Below are 20,160 nucleotides of genomic sequence, written 5' to 3'. Positions count from 1 at the left end.
GGTCAGGCTTCCTCTGTGTAAGAGAGTGGTTTCATTTTTGTTAAGTTTGTGACATCAGAAAGTCAAAATGTCAGATCCTATTACTTAATCTTCTCACTACATATAAAAGCTACGTTGCTGTGAAATGTAATGAATACTCATCATAAGTTACTTCTGTAAAATTTGAAGTTTATGCAAAAACATTATTAAAAAAGACTAGTTTTTTGTTGCATATCCTGGATACCACATATAATTTACATGTGCTCTATAAAATCTGTCCAGATAGTGCACTGTGTACTCACACATACTCTTGCAACACAAACATACCAATAATCAGCTTTTCAACCCATGTGTCAACTTGTCAGCATTTTACAAGAACATTTTTTTTTATCATTGGTTCATATTAATTACCTCCAATCCCAATCAGTTAGAAGGCATAACTGGAGGCTGTCAGAACCACGTCACTTATATTAGAGCGGATCTACATGGTCCTTTTCGACCTGAGTTCTCCTTCACAAACACTGCCTACTTCCACCTCTAACGCTGCCTGCTTCTGCCACTATCTCAGCCCACCTGCTGCTGAAACCCTCATCCATGCCTTTGTCGTCTCCAGAACTGACTATTCCAGTTCTCCTGGCTGGCTTCCCATCTTCCACTCTCCATAAACTTCAGCTCATCCAGCAATCTGCTGCCCATATCCTGTCCCACTTGCCCATCATCCCCGTTTCAGTGACCTACGTTGGTTCCTGGACCTCCAACACCTCAGTTTTGAAATTCTCATTCTCGTGTTTAAATCCCTTCATGGCCTCACCACTCCCTATCTCTGCAAGCATCCCCCACCCCCCAGTCCCAAACTCTCTGTTCCCCTGACTGTGGCCTCGTGTGCATCCTCCTGCTTTCACCCGGGATGCACAAGAGGCCACAGTCAGATGGTCGTGTCTACAGCTGCCTAGGCCGCTTGCTCTGGAATTTCCCCCCTAAACCCCACTGCATCTCCACCTCCCCCTCCTCCTTTAAGAGTCACCTAAAAATCCACCTCTATCTCCTCCTTAGGCTCAGCATCCTTTTTTTTGATTGCCTTTCTGTGATGTACCTTGGGAGATTTTTCTACATTAAAGGTGCTATATTGTAAGAAAGCTGGGTATTGGTATCCTGATAAATGTATGCCGAGGAAACGGACAAATCCTTAATTCCCTTTTTTAACTCCTTACGAAGGAATCATCTGGGATTTTACCTCCCAGCGTAGGTATAGGGATGAATGACCCGGCTCCCCGAACTGTCTCTCACTAACTAATTTAATTTTCTAATACTTACTGCTGAGTGAATTAACTCTTTCTTGCCAAATCATTAAGGAAGAAACCAGACCACAAGTCATGCTCTAAAGACTATTTATTGGTTATAAATTACAACTTAAAGTTGGTTACATGAAGGCTTAATAGACATGCATAAATGCAATCAGATTTATCTGGCAATTGAGTAGCAAATCATTAATGGACAGAGTTACTTAACAAAACGAGTAGCAAAGATTACACAGGCAATTCGGTGTATCACTGTAAATCAGGACTAATGGATTCTGGTATTAACTATAGCAGTAACCAGAGTCTGAGGTTCTAAATTGGTGAGTTTACTTTAAGACCACCAACTTCCCTTCTTGGCCCCCATGTTAGCTGATATTGTTGACACTCCCTCTCCCCTTCAAATCTGCCGTCATCACCTCCCTCCTCAAAAAAACCCACCCTTGACCCCACTGTCCTTACAAACTAACGCCCCATCTTCAACCTCCCTTTCCTCTCCAAAGTCCTTGAATGTGTTGTCGCCACCCAAATCCGTGCCCATCTTTCCTGCAACTCCATGTTTGAATCCCTCCAATCAGGTTTCCGCCCCTGCCAGAGTACTGAAATGGTCCTTATCAAAGTCACAAATGACATCCTATGTGATTGTGGCGATGGTAAACTATCTCTCCTCACCCTTCTTGACCTCTCTGCAGCCTTTGATATGGTTGACCACACCATCCTCCTCTAACGCCTCTCCTCTCTTGTCCAGCTGGGTGGGACTGCGCTCTCCTGGTTCCATTCTTATCTATCCAGTCATAGCCAGAAAATCACCTGCAATGGCTTCTCTTCCCGCTCCCACACTATTACCTCTGGAGTCCCCCAAAGATCTGTCCTTGGCCCCCCTCCTATTTCTCATCTACATGCTGCCTCTCATCAACATCATCTGAAAACATGACGTCAGGTTCCACGTGTATGCTGATGACACCCAGCTCTATCTTGCAACCACTTCCCTTGACCCCTCCACTGTCTCTGATTTGTCACATTGCTTGTCTGACATCCAGTACTGGATGAGCAAAAATTTCCGCTAACTGAATATTGGGAATACCGAAACCATTGTCTTCGATCCCCGCTGCAAACTCCATTGCCTAGCCACCAACTCCATCCCTCTCCCTGACCACTGTCTGAGGCTGACTCAGACCGTTTGCAGCCTTGGCATCCTATTTGACCCTGAGATGAGCTTCCGACTATATATCCGCTCAATCACCAAGATCCTACTTCCACCTCCGTAACATCGCCTTTCTCTGCCCTGCTCAGCTCATCTGCTGCTGAAACCCTCATCCATGACTTTGTTACCTCCAGACTCGACTGTTCCAATGCTCTCCAGACTGGCCTCCCATCTTCCACCCTCTATAAACTTGAGCTCATCCAAAACTCAGCTGCCTGTATCCTAACTCCCACCAAGTCCCGTTCTCCCATCACCCCTGTGCTCGCTGATCTACATTGGCTCCTGGTTTGGGATTTTAAAATTCTCATCCTTGTTTTCAAATCCCCCATAGCCTCACCCCTTCCTATCTCTGTAACCTCCTCCAGCCCTACAACTCTCCGAGATCCTCCAATTCTTGCCTCTTGCAAATCCCTGATTTTAATCGCTCCACCCTTGGTGGCTGTGCCTTCAGCTGCCTGGACCTTAAGCTCTGAAACTCCCTCCCTAAATCTCTCTGCCTCTCTAACTCTCTCCTCCTTTAGGACGCTCCTTAAAACCTACCTCTTTGACCAAGATTTTGGTCATCTGTCCTAATACCTCCTTATGAGGCTCGGTGTCAAATTATGTTTGATAACGCTCCTGTGTTGCGCCTTGGGACATTTTACTACATTAAAGGCACTATATAAATGCAAATTGTTGTTGTTGAAGAGTAATTCCTTAGTTAGCTGACAAGTTAACAGCTTTGAATAGCCAGTCTATCAAAATAGCTCTGTTCTGCATATGTGATTTACAACGCTCAGAGCTTACTCAACCTCATCCTGATGAGTGGTATGACTGTGTCAATCTACTGACTTCCTTGGGATGCAGGCTTGAGCTTATGGAGTGTTTAGTCGATGAACCCCTTCATGCAGGGTTATCTGTCTCACTTGGATCTTTGGTTCCGACTCGGCTCACCTTTCATACGAGTGACTGTGTCTGAGCTGGCTTTTTTTCTCATCTTTCTCGACCAGGCTACTCGCAGTTAACGCTCTTAGCTCTGCCTGTAATGGGATCGTGTAGCCACAATTGTTCTAACCTTTGACAGTCTGTCCTTGAAACTACCCTGTACTGGTAAGGATACCTCTTACACCTGCTAGGTAAAAGTTCTTACAGAAGAAGAATAGAGGAACTAAAAGTCTTCTGATTAACATGGAAACTAAGAAAGACTGCTACTTCTACCAAAGACAAAGAAAAACTCTGCTTTTGAATGAACGAACCATGTGTCATAGTCATCCCTTAAAAGTCAGTATTCAAGCATTGACATGCAGACAGGTTGGCTCCGCTTTTACAACCCCCTTTACCTTGCAGCCTTACTTTTAACAAAGAGACTTGCACAAATATGAGAGGTTGTGACCTGTTTAGGACTCACTAAGTGCTTCTTCTCTGAACCTGAGCCAGGGATAATGATTTTACGACTTGATTCTTAAAAGCCTGTATTAACTGTTCACTTCCCAGCACTCCGTTCAACATAATATATAATTTACTCTATATCTTCTCTATAAATAATGCAGTTTACTTGGCCCCATTACTAGTACAATAGATTGCAGAGTAATGTTTAACATAGTTATGTAAAAACAAAGATTTGATGTAATTAACCAGAATTATGAGTGATTTGCAGCCAGGAAATGTAGCAGAACAGCAAAGACTTGACTACTGTTCTTTAGTGGCTGAGCTTCTGTAGAATCCGTGACTGCTGAAAATAGTTTATATGTTGTAGTTTTGTCAACAATTGTTGTTCTAGAGTCTGGGGCTTCTTTCAGCCTTTACAGTCAGTTGTGGATTTTCTTGATAGTGAAATATATTCACCTGTGTAGTTGGGAACCTGTTGTCATTTGACCATCCCCCATGTTGCTGAGAATTGGCTTGATGATCATTTAGCCTAATGATACAATCTCCTATTTTGTCAGCCATGGCTCAATGGTAGCACTCTCGCATCTGAGTCAGAATGTTGTGGGTTCAAGTTCTTCTCCAGAGATTTGAGCACAAAATTTGAAGTAATTTGACACTGGCACTTCAGTGCTGTACTGAGGGAATGCTGCACTATCAGAGGTGCTGTCTTTCAGATGAGATGTTAAACCAAGGCCCTGCCTGCCCTATCAGGTGGACGTAAAAGATCCTATGGCACTATTTTGAAGAAGAGCAGGGAAGTTCTCCTCAATAAAGCATAAAGCGCTGGAGCAGCGGCTGAGGGGAGCATAAAGCGCTGGAGCAGCGGCTGAGGGAAGCATAAAGCGCAGGAGCAGCGGCTGAGGGGAGCATAAAGCGCAGGAGCAGCGGCTGAGGGGAGCATAAAGGGAGCTGCGCGAGGAATCAAAAATCAAGAAAAAGGTCAAAAAGCAACGTCACAAGACATGAAGTGACGTCACAAGACATGAAGTGCCGAGGGTAAATCAGTAAGCATTTAGTTTATTGGTTAGTGTTTTCAGTGGTTATTGTTCTTAATGGTTAGTGTCTTTAGTGGTTGATTAATGTTTTTTAGTGATTAGTATTTTAGTGTTAAGATAAGCAGTAAATTGCCTTAAAGCTAAACAAACAATTTAACTGTAGCTAACATGGCAGGACAGCTGAGGTCTGTCACATGCACATCCCGTGCCATGTGGGAACTCCAGAACACTTTGTGTGCCCTGGAAAACCACATGCGCAGGACGTACTGCCAACTGCTCAAGCTCAGAGTTACTGAGAGGTCAGTCAGAGAGCGAGTAGTGACCACCGGACAGACTAGGAGGAACAGGCAGTGCAGGAGTCCCCTGGGACTCAGTGTTGAATAACAATGAGGGTGTTGACACCTTGGGGGAGTGCAGTCAGGAGCAAATCCATGGAACCATGGGAGACTGCTGCACAGGGGGTCAGAAGAATTGCAGTTGTTATAGGGGATGCGATAGTCGGGGGATAGACCGGCATTTTTGCAACCGCCGCCGTGAGTCCCGCATGGGTGTGTACTGGGGTACTGGCCTGGTACCAGGGTAAAGGACATCACTGAGGGTGCAGAACATTTTGAGGGGGGAAGGGGAACAGCCAGAAGTCGTGGTCCGTGTGGGAACCAATGACAGGAAAGAAGAGGGTTCAGGTCCTGCAGTCAGAGTTTCAGGAGCTAAGGAGGAAGTTAAAAAGCAGGACCTCATAGGTAGTAATCTCTCGATTACTCCCAGTGCCACGCACTAGTGAGTATAGGAATAGTAGGATAAAACCGGTTAATGCATGGCTGGAGCAATGGTGCAGGAGGGAGGACTTCAGATTCCTGGGATATTGGGACCAGTTCAGGGGCTGGAGAGATCTGTTCAAGATGGACGGTTGCTCCTCAACAGAGCTAGGATCAATATCCTTGCGGGGAAGTTAACTTGTGCTGTGGGGAAGGGTTTAAACTAATATGGCAGGGGGTGGGCACCAGGATGAAACATTAAAGAGGAGAAATAAGGTGCACAAAGAACTGGGAGGGACAAATAGAACTCGGGTAAAGAATATTTCAGAAATAGGAGTGATCAGACAGGCAATCTAAGATGAGTTTAGAGTGGATGTGCGTAAATGCACATAGGGTAGTAAATAAGCTTGGTAAACTGCAGGCTCAAGTGGCAATAACAGAGACCTGGCTGAAAGAAGGAGAGGATTGGGTACTGAATATTCCTGGCTACAGGTATTGAGGAAAGATGGGGAGGGAAGAAAGGAGGGGGGGGGGCACAGTATTGATCGAAGAAATTATTAAAGCACTGGAAAGGGATGATGTAGTTGAGGGGTCAAAGACTATCTATTTGGTTAGAATTAAGGAACAATAGAGCAGCTATTACGCTACATGGGTACATACTATAGGTTACCAAATAGTGGGAAGGAGATAGAGGAGGAAATTTGCATGCAAATTACAGAAAGATGCAAAAACTATGGAATAGTGATAATGGAAGACTTTAATTATCCCAATATAGAATGAGACAGTAACAGTGTAAAGGACAAAGAGAGGGAGGAATTCCTGAAATGTGTACAAGAGAACTTTATTGAACAGTGTATTTCCAGCCCAACTAGGAAGGAAGCAGTGCTGGATCTAGTTCTGGGGAATGAAGTGGAGCAGGTGGAGCATGTTTCAGTGGGGGAGCATTTGGGGAACAGTGATCATAATATCATTAGGTTTAGAATAGTTATGGAAAAGGACATGGGACAATCAAATGTGAAAATACTTAACTGGAGGAGGGCAAGTTTCAGTGAGTTAAAAAAGGATCTTGCTCAGGTGGATTGGAATCAAAATTTGGTAGGCAAAACAGTAATTGAACAATGGGAGGCCTTCAAGGAGGAGTTGGTTCGGGTACAGAGTCGATACATTCCTACGAGGGGGAAAGGAAGGACATCCAAAGCTAGAGCTCCCTGGATGACTAAAGATATTGAGATTAAAATGAAACAGAAAAAGGAGGCTTATGACGAATGTAAGGTTCATAATACAATGGAGAACCAGGCTGAATACAGAAAGTACAAAGATTAACTTTTTTTTAAAAAAGGGAATAAGAGGGGCAAAGAGAGAGTATGAGAATAGATTAGTGGCCAACATAAAAGGGAACCCAAAAGTCTTTTATAAACATATAAATAGTAAAAGGGTAGTCAAAGGAAGCGTGGGACCAATTAGGGATAAAAAAGGAGATCTTGTGGAGGCAGAGGGCATGGCTGAGGTACTAAATGAATACTTCGCATCTGTCTTCACTAGGGAAGAGGATGCTGCCATTGTAGCAGTAAAGGAGGAGGTAGTGGCGATATTGGATAGGATAAAAATAGATAACGAGGAGGTATTTAAAAGATTGGCAGTACTCAAAGTAGAAAAGTTACCCGGTCCAGATATGATGCATCCTTGGTTACTGAGGGAAGAAAGGGTGTGCCGATGCTCTGGCCACAATCTCCCAATCCTCCTTAGATATGGGGATGGTGCCGGCAGATTGCAAATGTTATAGCCCTGTTCAAAAAAGGGGAGAGGGATAAACCCAACAATTACAGGCCAGTCAACCTAACGTTAGTGGTGGGGAAACTTTAAGAGACAATAATCCGGGACAAAATTAATTGACACTTGGAAAAATATGGGCGAATAAATGAATGAAAGCCAGCACGGATTTGTTAAAGGAAAATCGTGTTTGACTAACTAGATTGAGTTCTTTGATGAGATAACAGAGAGGGTTGATGAGGATAGTGTGGTTGATGTGTATATGGACTTTCAAAAGGCATTTGATAAAGTACCACATAATAGACTTGTTAGCAAAATTAAAGCCCATGGGATTAAAGGGATAGTGGCAGCATGGATACAAAATTGGCTAAGAGACAGAAAGCAGAGAGTAGTGATAAACGGTTGTTTTTCAGATGGGAGGAAGAATACAGTGGTGTTCCCCAGGGGTCAGCATTAGGACCACTGTTCTTTTTGACACATGTTGATGACCTGGACTTGGGTATAGAGGGTATAATTTCAAAGTTTACAGATGACACGAAACTTGGAAATGTAGTAAACAATGAAGGATAGTAACAGACTTCAGGAGGACGAAGACAGATTGGCGAAATGGGCAGACACTGCAGATTAAATTTAACGCAGAGAAATGTGAAGTGATACATTTTGGTAGGAAGAATGAGAAGATGCCTTATAAACTAAATGGTACTATTTTAAAGGGAGCACAGTAACAGACACCTGGGGGTGTACCTACACAAATCTTTGAAGGTGGCAGGACAAGTTGAGAAGGCAGTTAAAAAAGCATATGGGATCCTGGGCTTTATTAATAGAGGCATGGAGTACAAAAGCAAGGACGTTATGCTAAACCTTTATAAAACACTTGTTAGGCCTCCGCTGGAGAAGCTGGGGTTGTTCTCCTTAGAACAGAGAAGGTTAAGGGGAGTTTTGATAGAGGTGTTCAAAATAATGAACGGTTTTGACAGAGTAAATAAAGAGAAACTGTTTCCAGTGGCAGAAGGGTCGATAACCAGAGGACACAAATTTAAGGTGGTCAGCAAAAGAGCCAGAGGTGGCATGAGGAAACATTTTTTTATGCATCGAGTTGTAATGATCTGGAATGCACTGCCCGAAAGGGTGGTGGAAGCAGATTCAGTTGTAACTTTCAAAAGGGAATTGGCTAAATACCTGAAGGGAAAAAATTTGCAGGGCTGTGGGGAAGGAGCAGGGGAATGGGACTAATTGGATTGCTCTTACAAAGAACCGGCACAGGCACGATGGGCTGAATGGCCTCCTCCTGTGTTGTATGTACTATGATACTATGATATTTGTCCTGGCCAATATTTATCCCTCAATCAACATCACTAAAACAGATTATCTGGTCATTATCACATTGATGTTTGCGGGACCTTGCTGTGCGCAAATTGAGTGCTGCGTTTCCTACATTACAAGAGTGACCACACTTCAAAGATACTTCATTGGCTGTAAAACACTTTGGGACGTCCTGAGGTTGTGAAAGGTGCTATATAAATGCAGATCTTTCTTTCTTTACTTGATAATGACCCCTCTCTGCTTCTTTCCTTTGATAGCGTTTGTTTAATAGGTTCCTGTGTGCAAAATTATTTGTATGTTTATCAGGTCTAATTTGACATAAAGTGCACTTGCTCTTGGTATTGCCACTTTGTTTCTCTATTCTGGTGTAAAATGATACCAGGAAACAGATTTGTATTTTGTTGGAGATTTTTTCTTTTCTGTTTCCTGGTATGTTTTTAAAGCTATAGTGAAAAAAGTTATTTGCTTGTCTTTTAAAAATCTGACTCTACGTATCAAAATATATTATAGCACTGCCTGTTTATGTAGACATACAAGATCTCATAGCACTATTTGAAGAAGAGCAGGGAGTTCGCTTGGTGTCCTGGCTAACATTCTTCCCTAAACCAACACCATTTGGGGGTGGGGGAAACCTTTTACCTTGTCATTTATTCATTTGTTTTTTATGGGATCTTGCTCTGTGAAAATTGCTGCATATGATTATTTAATAACTGTAATCTATTGGCTGTAAATTGCTTTGGGATGCCGTGGGACATAAGGCTTGTCGCTTCCTCTCTTCCTCCCAATACTTAAGATGGGCCTTCCATGCTACTGACCCTTTGTGCATGTGCAAGCTCATGAATTCACTGTTTGTTGTTATGACAGCTTTGTTGCGTAGGTTCAGTCCTCTATCCCCACCCAGCAAAGAGGCATCATGACGGATCTTCAGTTATATTAGTTGGCATCAGGCCTGCTTTCTCCTGTCACTTCTGCCACTCTCCCAGCTGCAGCCTCGGTCCCACTTCTCACTGCTGCCTGTGTTTCATTCCCAGGCCTGACTGTAGCCTACCTGTTCTTCACTAAATGGAATAATACCTGGATGGGCTGTGTCTGGCCCATTCTGAGAGGGCTCTACTGTGATCAGTATTTGACTGGAGTTATGTTGGTTGTCTCTCTTTGAACTGCAGAGTTGTCTCTATTCTCACTTCTGGAACACTATTGCCAAATGCCATTTTAGTGTCATATTTTGGTAAACGTCATGGACCTTCTTGATATTCAGTCATTTCCTGTTTTAATTAGTTTTTTTAGAACATTTAAATAAGTTAGCAGATAATATCCAATGAGCTGCATATTACTTTGACAAAATAACATGTCTGTTAATTTCATCACTGAACTCCGTGGTAGAGAAGTGATCAGCAGTGCTGTGGGGAGGCTTTATAAATTACCTTAAATCCTTTATTTTCTATTTTTTTACTTCTAAACTTTTCGATATCTCTAGATCTCCTGTCTGAACAGATAGAAATATAAATGATTACAGCACAGAAGGACACTATCCAAAACTAATCTTACTGACCTGCTCTCCCCATAGCCCAGTTTCCTTCGTTCTACCATTGGTGGCCGTGCTTTCAGTTGCCTAGGCCTTAAGGCCTGGAATTCCCTCCCTAAACCTTGCCGCCTCTCTACCTCTCCTCTTTTTTAAGTCACTCATTAAAACCTATCTCTTTGACCAAGCTTTTGGTCACCTGTCCTAATATCTCTGTGGCTCGGTGTCAAATTTTGTTTGATAACGTTCCTTTGAAGCGCCTTGGGATGTTTTAGTACGTTAATAAATAAGGGCATAAAATATAAATGCAAGTTGTTGTATCTTCCTCTGTTTCAAATTCTCTACCCCAGAGGGCTGTGGATGCTCAGCCGTTGAGTATATCCAAGACTGAGATCGATAGATTTTTGGACACTAAGGGATATGGGGATAGGGCGGAAAAGTGGAGTTGAGGTAGAAGATCAGCCATAATCTTACTGAATGGCGGAGCAGGCTCATCTTTCTTATGTTCTTATGTTCGATTATTTTTTAGCCATTCCCTTTGAAGATACAATGCCCTGTTTTCACTGATGCCCTAACCAGACGAAATAGTCTTTCCCTATTCATTCGGTCTAAACCCATCAAAATTTTTTAAACTTCTGTTAAATCTCCTATCCTCTGCTCCAGTAGAAATAGTACCCGTATCTCGAGACTCTCCACATAACTATAGTTTCTCATCTCTGGCATCAGCCTGGTGAGTCTATTTTGTGTTGTTTTTAATGTCCTTTCAATAATGGATTGCCCTAAACTCTCTACATAACTCTAAATGTGGCCTAACCAATGTTTTGTATGAATTTATCATATGTTTTTGTATTGTATGCCCTTATTTATTAAACTTTAAATACTAATGGCCTTTTTTAATGAGTCTATCTACCTACACTCACACTTTCAGAGAATTCTGCATTTGAACCTAAGTGTCTGTGTTCAGATTTGGAAGAAGTGTTTAGTACATAGAACATAGTGAAATCATAAAAGGCATTTAAAGGGCACTGTCTACTGGTGAGTTATATTGCAAGATAACAACTCCCACCACATATAGATTCCAGTCTTCTCCGTAATTGTCCGAGATTGTTCTGGAATTGCAACACCTCTGTCCCAAAATGCAGCACATAATGTGTATTACAGGGCATTGCGTGATGCATTCAATTATCTGGTGTATGTGCCACTTACAATTTGCATGTGCCCTATAAAATCTGGATGTGACCATCTCCTGCTTTTTGCAGCAGTACAGTAAAGTGCTATAAGGAAGCATTGCCTGTATGCTGGCCCTGTGCCCCATCATCCAGCCCCATCGTACACCTCAAAATTGCCAGCCCCGCCCCCTCCTGGTCCTTCCATCAGTGGCTTCTGGCGTCCAGCCCTGGCCCCTTAGTGCTCCAAATCCCCTTCTTTAATTGCTCCCGTCCCCAGCCATTCAACCTCTCGAGTGCTCCCAGTGTAACATTGATAAATCCAATAAAATATGTAAGGCATATTGTAATTGAAATCCAAATAGCCAATTGCTATTAGCGAAAGCGTGCCAGGTGAGTCTGTTACCCCTTTTTATAACAAGTTTACAGTGGAGAATTAGGTTAGAATTTACCATTAATAAGATGTCTACGGTTTTTAAATGTCTAAATTCGCTCACCTTTGCTCCGTTTCATATAACCCAGTGCAAATTCTATGCATAATAATGCAAGTGAAATAAAGTACAACAGGACGGCAGTGCAATACCGAGTGAAGTATAATTTATTTCTATTTGTCGAAGTCATCAAAGATTAACACACAGCTGTGTTAAGTAACACTACTTTATTTAACTATATCTATGATAATACAGTTAATAACATCACAGGGTTAAGCATTGAGGAATGCAGTGAATATTTGGATGTTAATTCAGAGTCCCAATCTTCATAGACACAACTATAAGTGCATTGTAATTTGTTGACCATTGCTGGGTTTTAACAATATAACAGGACTCCAGTTAGGTGCTGCACACTGTTCCTTTTCTCATCACCTAAATCAAAATAGGGAGACACCTCTTCTGATATCTGGGATACCCAAGCACTATAACACATTAATTGCTCTTGAGTGTTCGCAATGATGACTCACAGCTATTTGCTTCCTCCCCCACCCCACCCCACCCCACCCCAGTGTTTCTTACTGTGAGCACTATCAGATCCTAACCCCTCTTCTCTCTTTCCCCCCCCCCCCCTGCCCTTCTTTCCACTTCACCTCTCCAACATGCTCCCAGACCCTTGATTGCGACCCCACTGAATGCTCCCAGGCCCATCCCTCCTCAATCTCTTGCAAATCACTGCTTCATCTGTCTGCTTGCCTCCATGGGCTTGCTCTGACCCCATGCTTGCTCTGGGCTATATACAGGAGAAAGAGGAGTATGGTTTACAAAAAGTGAGACAAGTAATGGGAAATACAGATACCATAAGTGCATGAGAATATGCAGATATAGTTGAGAACAATATTTGAAGATCTTGGTAAGGTTCCTGCCTTGCAACTCATTCAGGTATTCATTGATCTGTATTTAAGCTATTTGCTAACAGTTTTCATTTTTAATTGATGGCTAAAATTATTGTGCAATGATATTGTCTGATTTAGAAAGCTGTTTCAAGCCTGAGTTGGTTAAAATCATCTTGGATGGAACGGAAAAGAAGATTGGGCGCGGTGTAAAATAGGCTGCAGATTCGCTATCGCTCATTTTTCACTACTGCCCAAGTCAAATTTCACCCCTTGAGATTTTAACCTGATTGTTGCCTTTTCTTTTATTTTTTTGTTATCCAAAGTACACTTTTGAAATTGTGCTTATTTTGTCCTTAGACGTAATATTCATGGCGTGTCAAAAGAGAAAATTAAGGCAATTTTAGAGCGTTATGAGCATCATGTGACAGTCAGCACTATAATAAGATCATCGCAACCTATCTGCCCTGAAACAAAAGCCTTAGAACTGTATCCTACTGAGAGTGCAGAAATTGGGTAAGTGCCCTGCAGTAACAATATATACCATGGTATACTAGTATGATTTGAGTAATTTGTAATTTTCTAGAGAATGCTGAATGGGAGGGTGAGTGCATTCTTTTTTCTACCTTCTTATTTGTCGAGCTATTCTGCAAAAAATGGGGAAGCATTGACTTTTGTTTACACTCCATACCTTGGTGAGAACTGTAGATAAAACTGTAAATGGATTTTTTTCTTGTTGTAAATGATAATGTAGGTTTAAACATCTCTCAATATCGGAGTTATTATAGCAGGAGAAATTTGAATCTATCTAAAATCTAGGCATGTTTTGCTCCCATAAATGATCGAGACACACTCCACCTAAATCAGCATCCAGGTCAATGATTCCTATTCGAATAAATGTGGAATCCTGCCAGTATAAGCGACCTTATAAGGAGTTAGCCTGTATAGTGTCAAATAGCTCAATTGATTGAGTGCCATGCACAGGATCGAAGCTCCAAGATTCAAATCCTAGCAGGGTGCACTGAGTCTATGATCCTTCCAAGGTGGATACGATGAGCGCCACATGTTGGAATGTGGGGAGAAAGCAGGAAACTGTATTTATTGCAGTCACAATACCTGGCATATTACATTCCAGGTTCTTCACAATGAAAACTGGTATCACTGCTTTGTCAAGGAGTTAGACGTCTCTTAGTTTGTTCTCTCTCACTCGTTCATTCACACACTTGGCAGGTGAATTCACCATTTTTGTGTGCTTGTTTTTAATCGCCAAAATCTTTTCTTGCCAGTTTAGAAGAGATAGTGGGGTATATTGGGCGGGGGCATAGAATGCTGAATGGGAGGTGAGAGCATTTTTTTTCTCCCTTCTGCTTCATGGTCCTATTCTGCAAAATAGGAAATTCCACAAGCTGTAAATATGTTTTAAAGAATACATGTAGGTAGAAGGCTTGGGGAAACAATTCTGTGCTGCTGGGATATATTCTGACTGTTAAGGCAGGTGGTACCCACTATGGACTTAATCTGTATTTTAGAAAGTTGTTTTTAAGCACCAAAGATTAAATGTACCGGCGTCATAAATTTATTACCATTAATGATAAGTCCTGTTCCAATTCTGTTAACCAGCTTGGAACATTTATTTAAAACATAGAAAATCCAATCCTAAGCTTATTTTAAAATAAGACATTTACTTGTTTTTGACTTTATGTAGAGAAATGAATGCAGAGGTGCATCCTGCAGTTGTGGCAGCTGGACCAGCAGCTTCTCCAGACCGCCAAGGTTTACCGTACGCCCTGATGCCTCTTTCAACTTGTACAGAAAACCCGTCAACTATCAAAACAAAAGTAGCATCCTCTGATAACATGGAGCAATGCACATGGCTGCTAGGAGATTTCCCCAGTGAAAGTGGAGAACGTGGGACTGGAAATGACACTGGCAATAGTACTAAGTATTCAGAATTTATAAATGGAGAAAACATACAAAAAATAGATCAGACTGTTGGACCAGATGCCAGCAATTATAATTCAGCATCTCATTCCGAAATTGAAGATGAGAAAAGGGAAGTAATTGATGTGAGAACTGTTAAATCTGAGGTTGAAGTAACAGAAAATACTGATCAGTTGAAGTGTTACAGAGATAATTTAACACATTGTGATAATTTGCCAACTGCATTTAGTACATCTATTGGTCAAAGAATTAGGAGGGGGAAACAGCAAAGTGCCGATAGTACAAATAATGTTTTAGAAAAAGAAGGAACACCAAAGCTGCCAGTTGAAGGAGAAATATCTGGAGAAGGCACTTTGATCATAAAAGAGTTACAAGCTGTGGAACAATCTAATCAGAATATTGTACCTGAATCCTTGAACTTTGTTGGAGATTGGCCAGCAGCAGAAACACTGAAACCTCAAGATCAGAGGAAAAGGAGAACCAGAAAAATATCAGAACAAAACTTCAGAAATAAGGACAATTTAAATCAATCCGATAACTTGGAATCCATCATTCCAAGTGATTCATTAAAAGAAGCCGCTGGCAGTTTGGTTGAACATAAGAATGTTGAAGTCTCCCATGGATCAACTAGGTCTGAGGCTTCTGTAAATAGTTTTGATGAGTTTTCTGTACTGTCTTCAACTGCTGAAAACTCTATTTTGGGAAGAAATTCTGAAAACCGTGAGGAGCTTAAAAGTCCGGATACTTTTGAAGAGCAAGTTTTCGAAGCATTGCCTGAAAATCACGTAAGTAAAAAATCTTGGCAAAACAGGAGAGTAGGAAAAGCCTGTAAACTGGCACTAACATTCACTGGCAGCAGCCCTATCTCTGCAGAATTTCTGGAGCCTGCCCCCATGACCTCTGGTCAAATGGAGAACTCTATTATAATTCCACATAATTTGGGACAGGACAACTCAACACAAACTGCACCAGAAGAATTTGCTCTGTTATGGAAAATTGAGAAACAAAAAGCTAGTTTTATTGAGATTAAAATATTGACAGGCACTGTAAATGGATTTAAACCAACAGATTTAGATGCAACACAAAAGTCTGTAAATCCTATGGAGTCAGTGCCCTATAGAGTTGTGCATGACAAAAGTACGTATGTGGATGAAAATGCCTTTGTTAATAAAGAGGAGAATCTGCAGATACTCAGTGATTGCTTTAAGTCTGTTCCTTTTGAGGATCTGAATGATTTATATGAGAAGTGTAACAAAGATGTAGAATGGACAACCAATTTATTGCTTGACTCTGATGTGAAACTCTCAAATGAAGATCCAGTGAATCAACCATCAGTAGCAGATCATGAACTTGCAAGCAACAGTGTTGTACAAATGAGCCATGTGCCACACACACAGAAAATAGACTCGGATGAACAGTCACCAAATGATAAATCTACAGCTGTAGCAAATCAGTTGTCTAATGCCAATAAAAAGACACCAGACATAAATAGTCAATCATCAGAGGCGAATACAGAGAATAATACCATGGAATATCTGGTGCCTTATGTTGACTGTGAAGCCATAAACCCATCACCTGACATTATGACAGAACCTGTAATAATAGCCGAAGAATTGAAAAGTACAAGTGATGCATTATGTGATGCCAGTCCAACATTTGATATTAATTGTGAACAGTTTACTAATCCAAGTAAGGGATATAATGATTCACTGCTTAGGAAGGATTTGGTAAATAACAATGTAATGTGCATAGAAGATGGCCTATCTGTTACTTCAAATGTAAAGATAATAAAAGAAACAAACATTGGTTTATCTGAATATATAGACATAAAGGAGACCACTTCAATATCGAAGTCAGAACTTAATTCCTGTACTGAAAATGCAACAGAAAATCAGTCCAGCTCTGATGCAGCACAAGTCTCTGCACAGAAGGAGAATGGAAGTGAAGTAAAGACCGGCGAAGGTGGAAGTACAAATCAGGATGGTTTAGGATTGTACTCTGACCCACTGCACATTCAATCTTTGGAATTGTGCTTGGCACCAGAACTGGCAATTCAACTCAATGACCTGTTTGGATCGGTAGGCCTTGATCCAGGTAAGTTAGAGTTGACTCTACTGCTAATTAATTAACTTATATTTGTTTGTATTTTAGACTTCAAGGAAGGACTCAGATATCCTGAAGTATATATGCCCATATGTGTCTGTAGAGTCATGCTACTTCTCCCCTTTAACAAACATCAAAATAATTATTGTTTCATATGGCAGAACCTTATTGGAAAATATTCTGGCAAAATTAATAAAAATTACATTTTCAAGTTCGATGTCTGTCTAACTTAAATGAAGTGCTTAAATGAACTTCCTATGGCAGTTTCATGTTCTGTCTTATAAGTTGTGTAATGTTCAATGATATTTCTAGTCCAATTTCACTTGATGCCCTGAAAACGTCAGCGTTTATACTTGAAAGTGCAAACTTTTTTTTGTCACTAGTCACACTAAAAATGCTATTTACAAATAAACAAAGGAAATGTTGATGCTTCCAAATAGTTTTATGCCTTAAATATAAGAGCATAATGTTTGGAATGAAGAAAGACCATTTGGCCTATCAATCCTGCTGCATTCAGAGTCCATGTATGGTGATTCTATCATAAATTCCTTTTTTTTTCTCTTCTTCCACTTCCCCTTCCTGTTGATCTCCTACTTCACGGAATGCTAAGTTACTTCCCCTAGCTCAAAATGTATTTGCAATTTTGTATGTAGTTCTATTCTGCAGTATTTGTTTTATCATTCTCACTGTTCTCTGGTTGCTTTGCCAATAGTCTTTATATATAAATATGTGCCCTCTCATTGACAAATAATGGGCAGACCAGAGGGTTCTAAGAAGGCATAACCCTCCCATCGTTTCAAGGGGAGTCTGAACATGGTTGTGTTTTATAGCTGCTGTACCTTATATGGAAAGTATACAATCAGTACAAATAGTCATATTTTTACCTAAATAGTTTAAATCCTGCAATTTAAAAAAAATTATATAAAATGTTTGAAGACTGTAGCTGATTATGGAACAACCTGGCTACCGTTAGTCACAAAACACTGAATAGTGCAGTAATCTATTCTGTGATATACTTCCTTGAATGTTTCCTTGAAATTCTGTAAGTCATTTACGAGATGAACAGAAATCTTAAAAGTGCCTTTGGAAAATGATGCTTAGTAAATGTCCCGTTTTCCTAATGGTCTTTATTCTCTGCAAAATGTGTAGTAGTATGCATCGGTTATATTTTTGTCTCTTACCATTTATTCAACTATGACCATTACTGTTTCCTAGATTCTTTGACGCCAGAGGAATGTGTTGTCCAGATAGATTTGAATTTGGCAAAAGTTATTCATCAGAAGTGGAAGGAGACCATATTGGTTAGTATAACTTCTGTTCATCATACTTTATTTAGAGTCTAGACTAGAGTTTGGAAGTCCTTAAGAAATGTGTTGATTACTTATTGTGATTGATACTTCCATGTAGTATATTTTGGGTGAATAGGTGGTGCAGGCTAATATGAAGAATGGATCTGGGTTTGAATCTATTTGAGAGAGCATGAAGGTGTCTTTATTCCTATTATGGTAATCAGGGATCCTCTGTTAAGTAGGTTTGCATCATATCAGCATAATTTTTAGAAGATGTGATTTATACATTCCAAAACCATTTTCATTAATGTAAGGAATCTTACAACACCAGGTTATAGTCCAACAATTTTATTTTAAAATCACAAGCTTTCGGAGATTATCCCCTTCGTCAGGTGAATGAGTGGAAGGTTCTCAAATCGCATATCTTATATTAGGCTGGGACAGCATCACACCTATCAAAAGGTGTCGTTGTTGTTCAAACAGGCCAGTCACGGAGAACAGCACGTCCCAGTACACTGGATATACATTGTGTCAATTACACAGACAGAAAGAAAGAGACCCAAATGGCAGAGAGAGAGAGAGAGAATATTAAAACACATGACTTTTTTTCCCCTTTTTGCTGGTGGGGTTACGTGTAGCGTCACATGAACCCAAGATCCCGGTTGAGGCCGTCCTCATGGGTGCGGAACTTGGCTATCAACTTCTGCTCAACGATTTTGCTTGTGATTTTAAAATAAAATTGTTGGACTATAACCTGGTGTTGTAAGATTCCTTACATTTGTCCACCCCAGTCCATCACCGGCATCTCCACATCATTTTCATTAATATTGAGATTGTACTGCCAGCAATCTTATAAAATGTGTAATATAAATTAAAGATAAAAATATTAACAGTTGTTGAGCTGTCGTGAGGTCACTATTTTGCTGATAGATGGATTGAGCAGATTCAATTTTGTTGCAATATCTTGTCAGTTCAAGCAACTTGGAGTGATGTGGAGAGTGGTATTAAATTAGGAAATCTTTTCTCTTTCATTTATTTTCCTTTTAAAGGTGCAGCTTTCAACACTAAAATCTTAAGATTTTGCAACTAAAATTATGTAGAAATAAAATATCTAAGCTTCCCTTATAAAACAGTTAAAATAATGTGTGAAAACCAGTGAAGCAGTCGATAATCTATGTGTCTGGTTTGGAAGATTGATTACTGTGTCTGCTGCCTTCTCCTTCTGTTTCACTTGCAGTGTATGGTGTAGGGATAGATGCAGTATTTCTTCACCTGAGGCTAAATTAGAAGTAGGACAAGTAAGACTGTCTGTTTGAAGGAACAGTACAGAATATAATTTTTTTTTAAAGTTCTCTAAAAGGATGAAGGCAGGTAAAGAATTTTTAAATTAAAAATTGTGGAACACAGTTTGTTTTTAAGTGATGCCTCTTCATGCAAATATATATATTCTGTTACTAGCTGAAGGTGAAGCGGTTCATTGAGAATTCTCCAAGTGCACATCAACAAAATGATGCTGCAGAAAGCATGTGACAATTAGAATATTTATGCATTATTCAGGATATCTACATTTCTAGAGATGAACTTGAATAATTTGTTAATAGCTAGTACCATTGGCTTTTCCACCTGGTGAGAAAAATAACATTGGCTCTTTTGAGTATGAACATCAAAACAAATAAAACCATGTGCAGCACAATTCCCCATTATTTCAGCCACACTTCATATTTTCCATTGTTGTATATAATGTGTGTTGTGAATTTTAAAGGTATCATGTTATCTTGTACTTGTAATTAATTGTTTGATCAGTTTACCTTGCTTGGATGTAACTTATTCTCATTTCTAGGAACGACAAAAACAAGAATCTCTGTCGTACCAGCTCCTTTTGGAAGGTAATAAATATTGTTAATAACTTCATTGAAGACCTAATTTATTTTGTTCATAAGTGATTTTCATTCTTATGAAATGTTGAAACAATAAGTAAGGAGAAGAAGGACGAGTAGCCTAGTGGTTATGATACAGGACTAGCAACGCAGATTGTGACTTCAAATCTCACCATGGCAAGTTGTGGAATTGCATTCAATAGATCTGGTAAT

At 40.4% G+C, this 20,160-nt stretch overlaps 1 protein-coding gene across 1 annotated transcript in view; it reads left to right on the top strand.

Moving 5' to 3' along the window:
- n4bp2 (NEDD4 binding protein 2) overlaps positions 1-20,160 on the top strand; it is an 86,405-nt gene that overhangs the window by 29,294 nt on the left and 36,951 nt on the right. Inside the window, exons 6-9 of the mRNA XM_067988482.1 lie at positions 13,098-13,253; positions 14,443-16,772; positions 17,997-18,082; positions 19,911-19,956. Of these exons, the coding sequence (XP_067844583.1) occupies positions 13,098-13,253; positions 14,443-16,772; positions 17,997-18,082; positions 19,911-19,956 (2,618 nt within the window). The remainder of the gene's footprint in view (positions 1-13,097; positions 13,254-14,442; positions 16,773-17,996; positions 18,083-19,910; positions 19,957-20,160) is intronic.

The sequence above is a fragment of the Heptranchias perlo genome, chromosome 1 (genome assembly GCF_035084215.1).
Source record: "Heptranchias perlo isolate sHepPer1 chromosome 1, sHepPer1.hap1, whole genome shotgun sequence".
Classification (NCBI taxonomy): domain Eukaryota; kingdom Metazoa; phylum Chordata; class Chondrichthyes; order Hexanchiformes; family Hexanchidae; genus Heptranchias; species Heptranchias perlo.
Note: the sequence above shows the minus strand (reverse complement) of the source record. Positions and strands in the feature narration are given on the sequence as shown.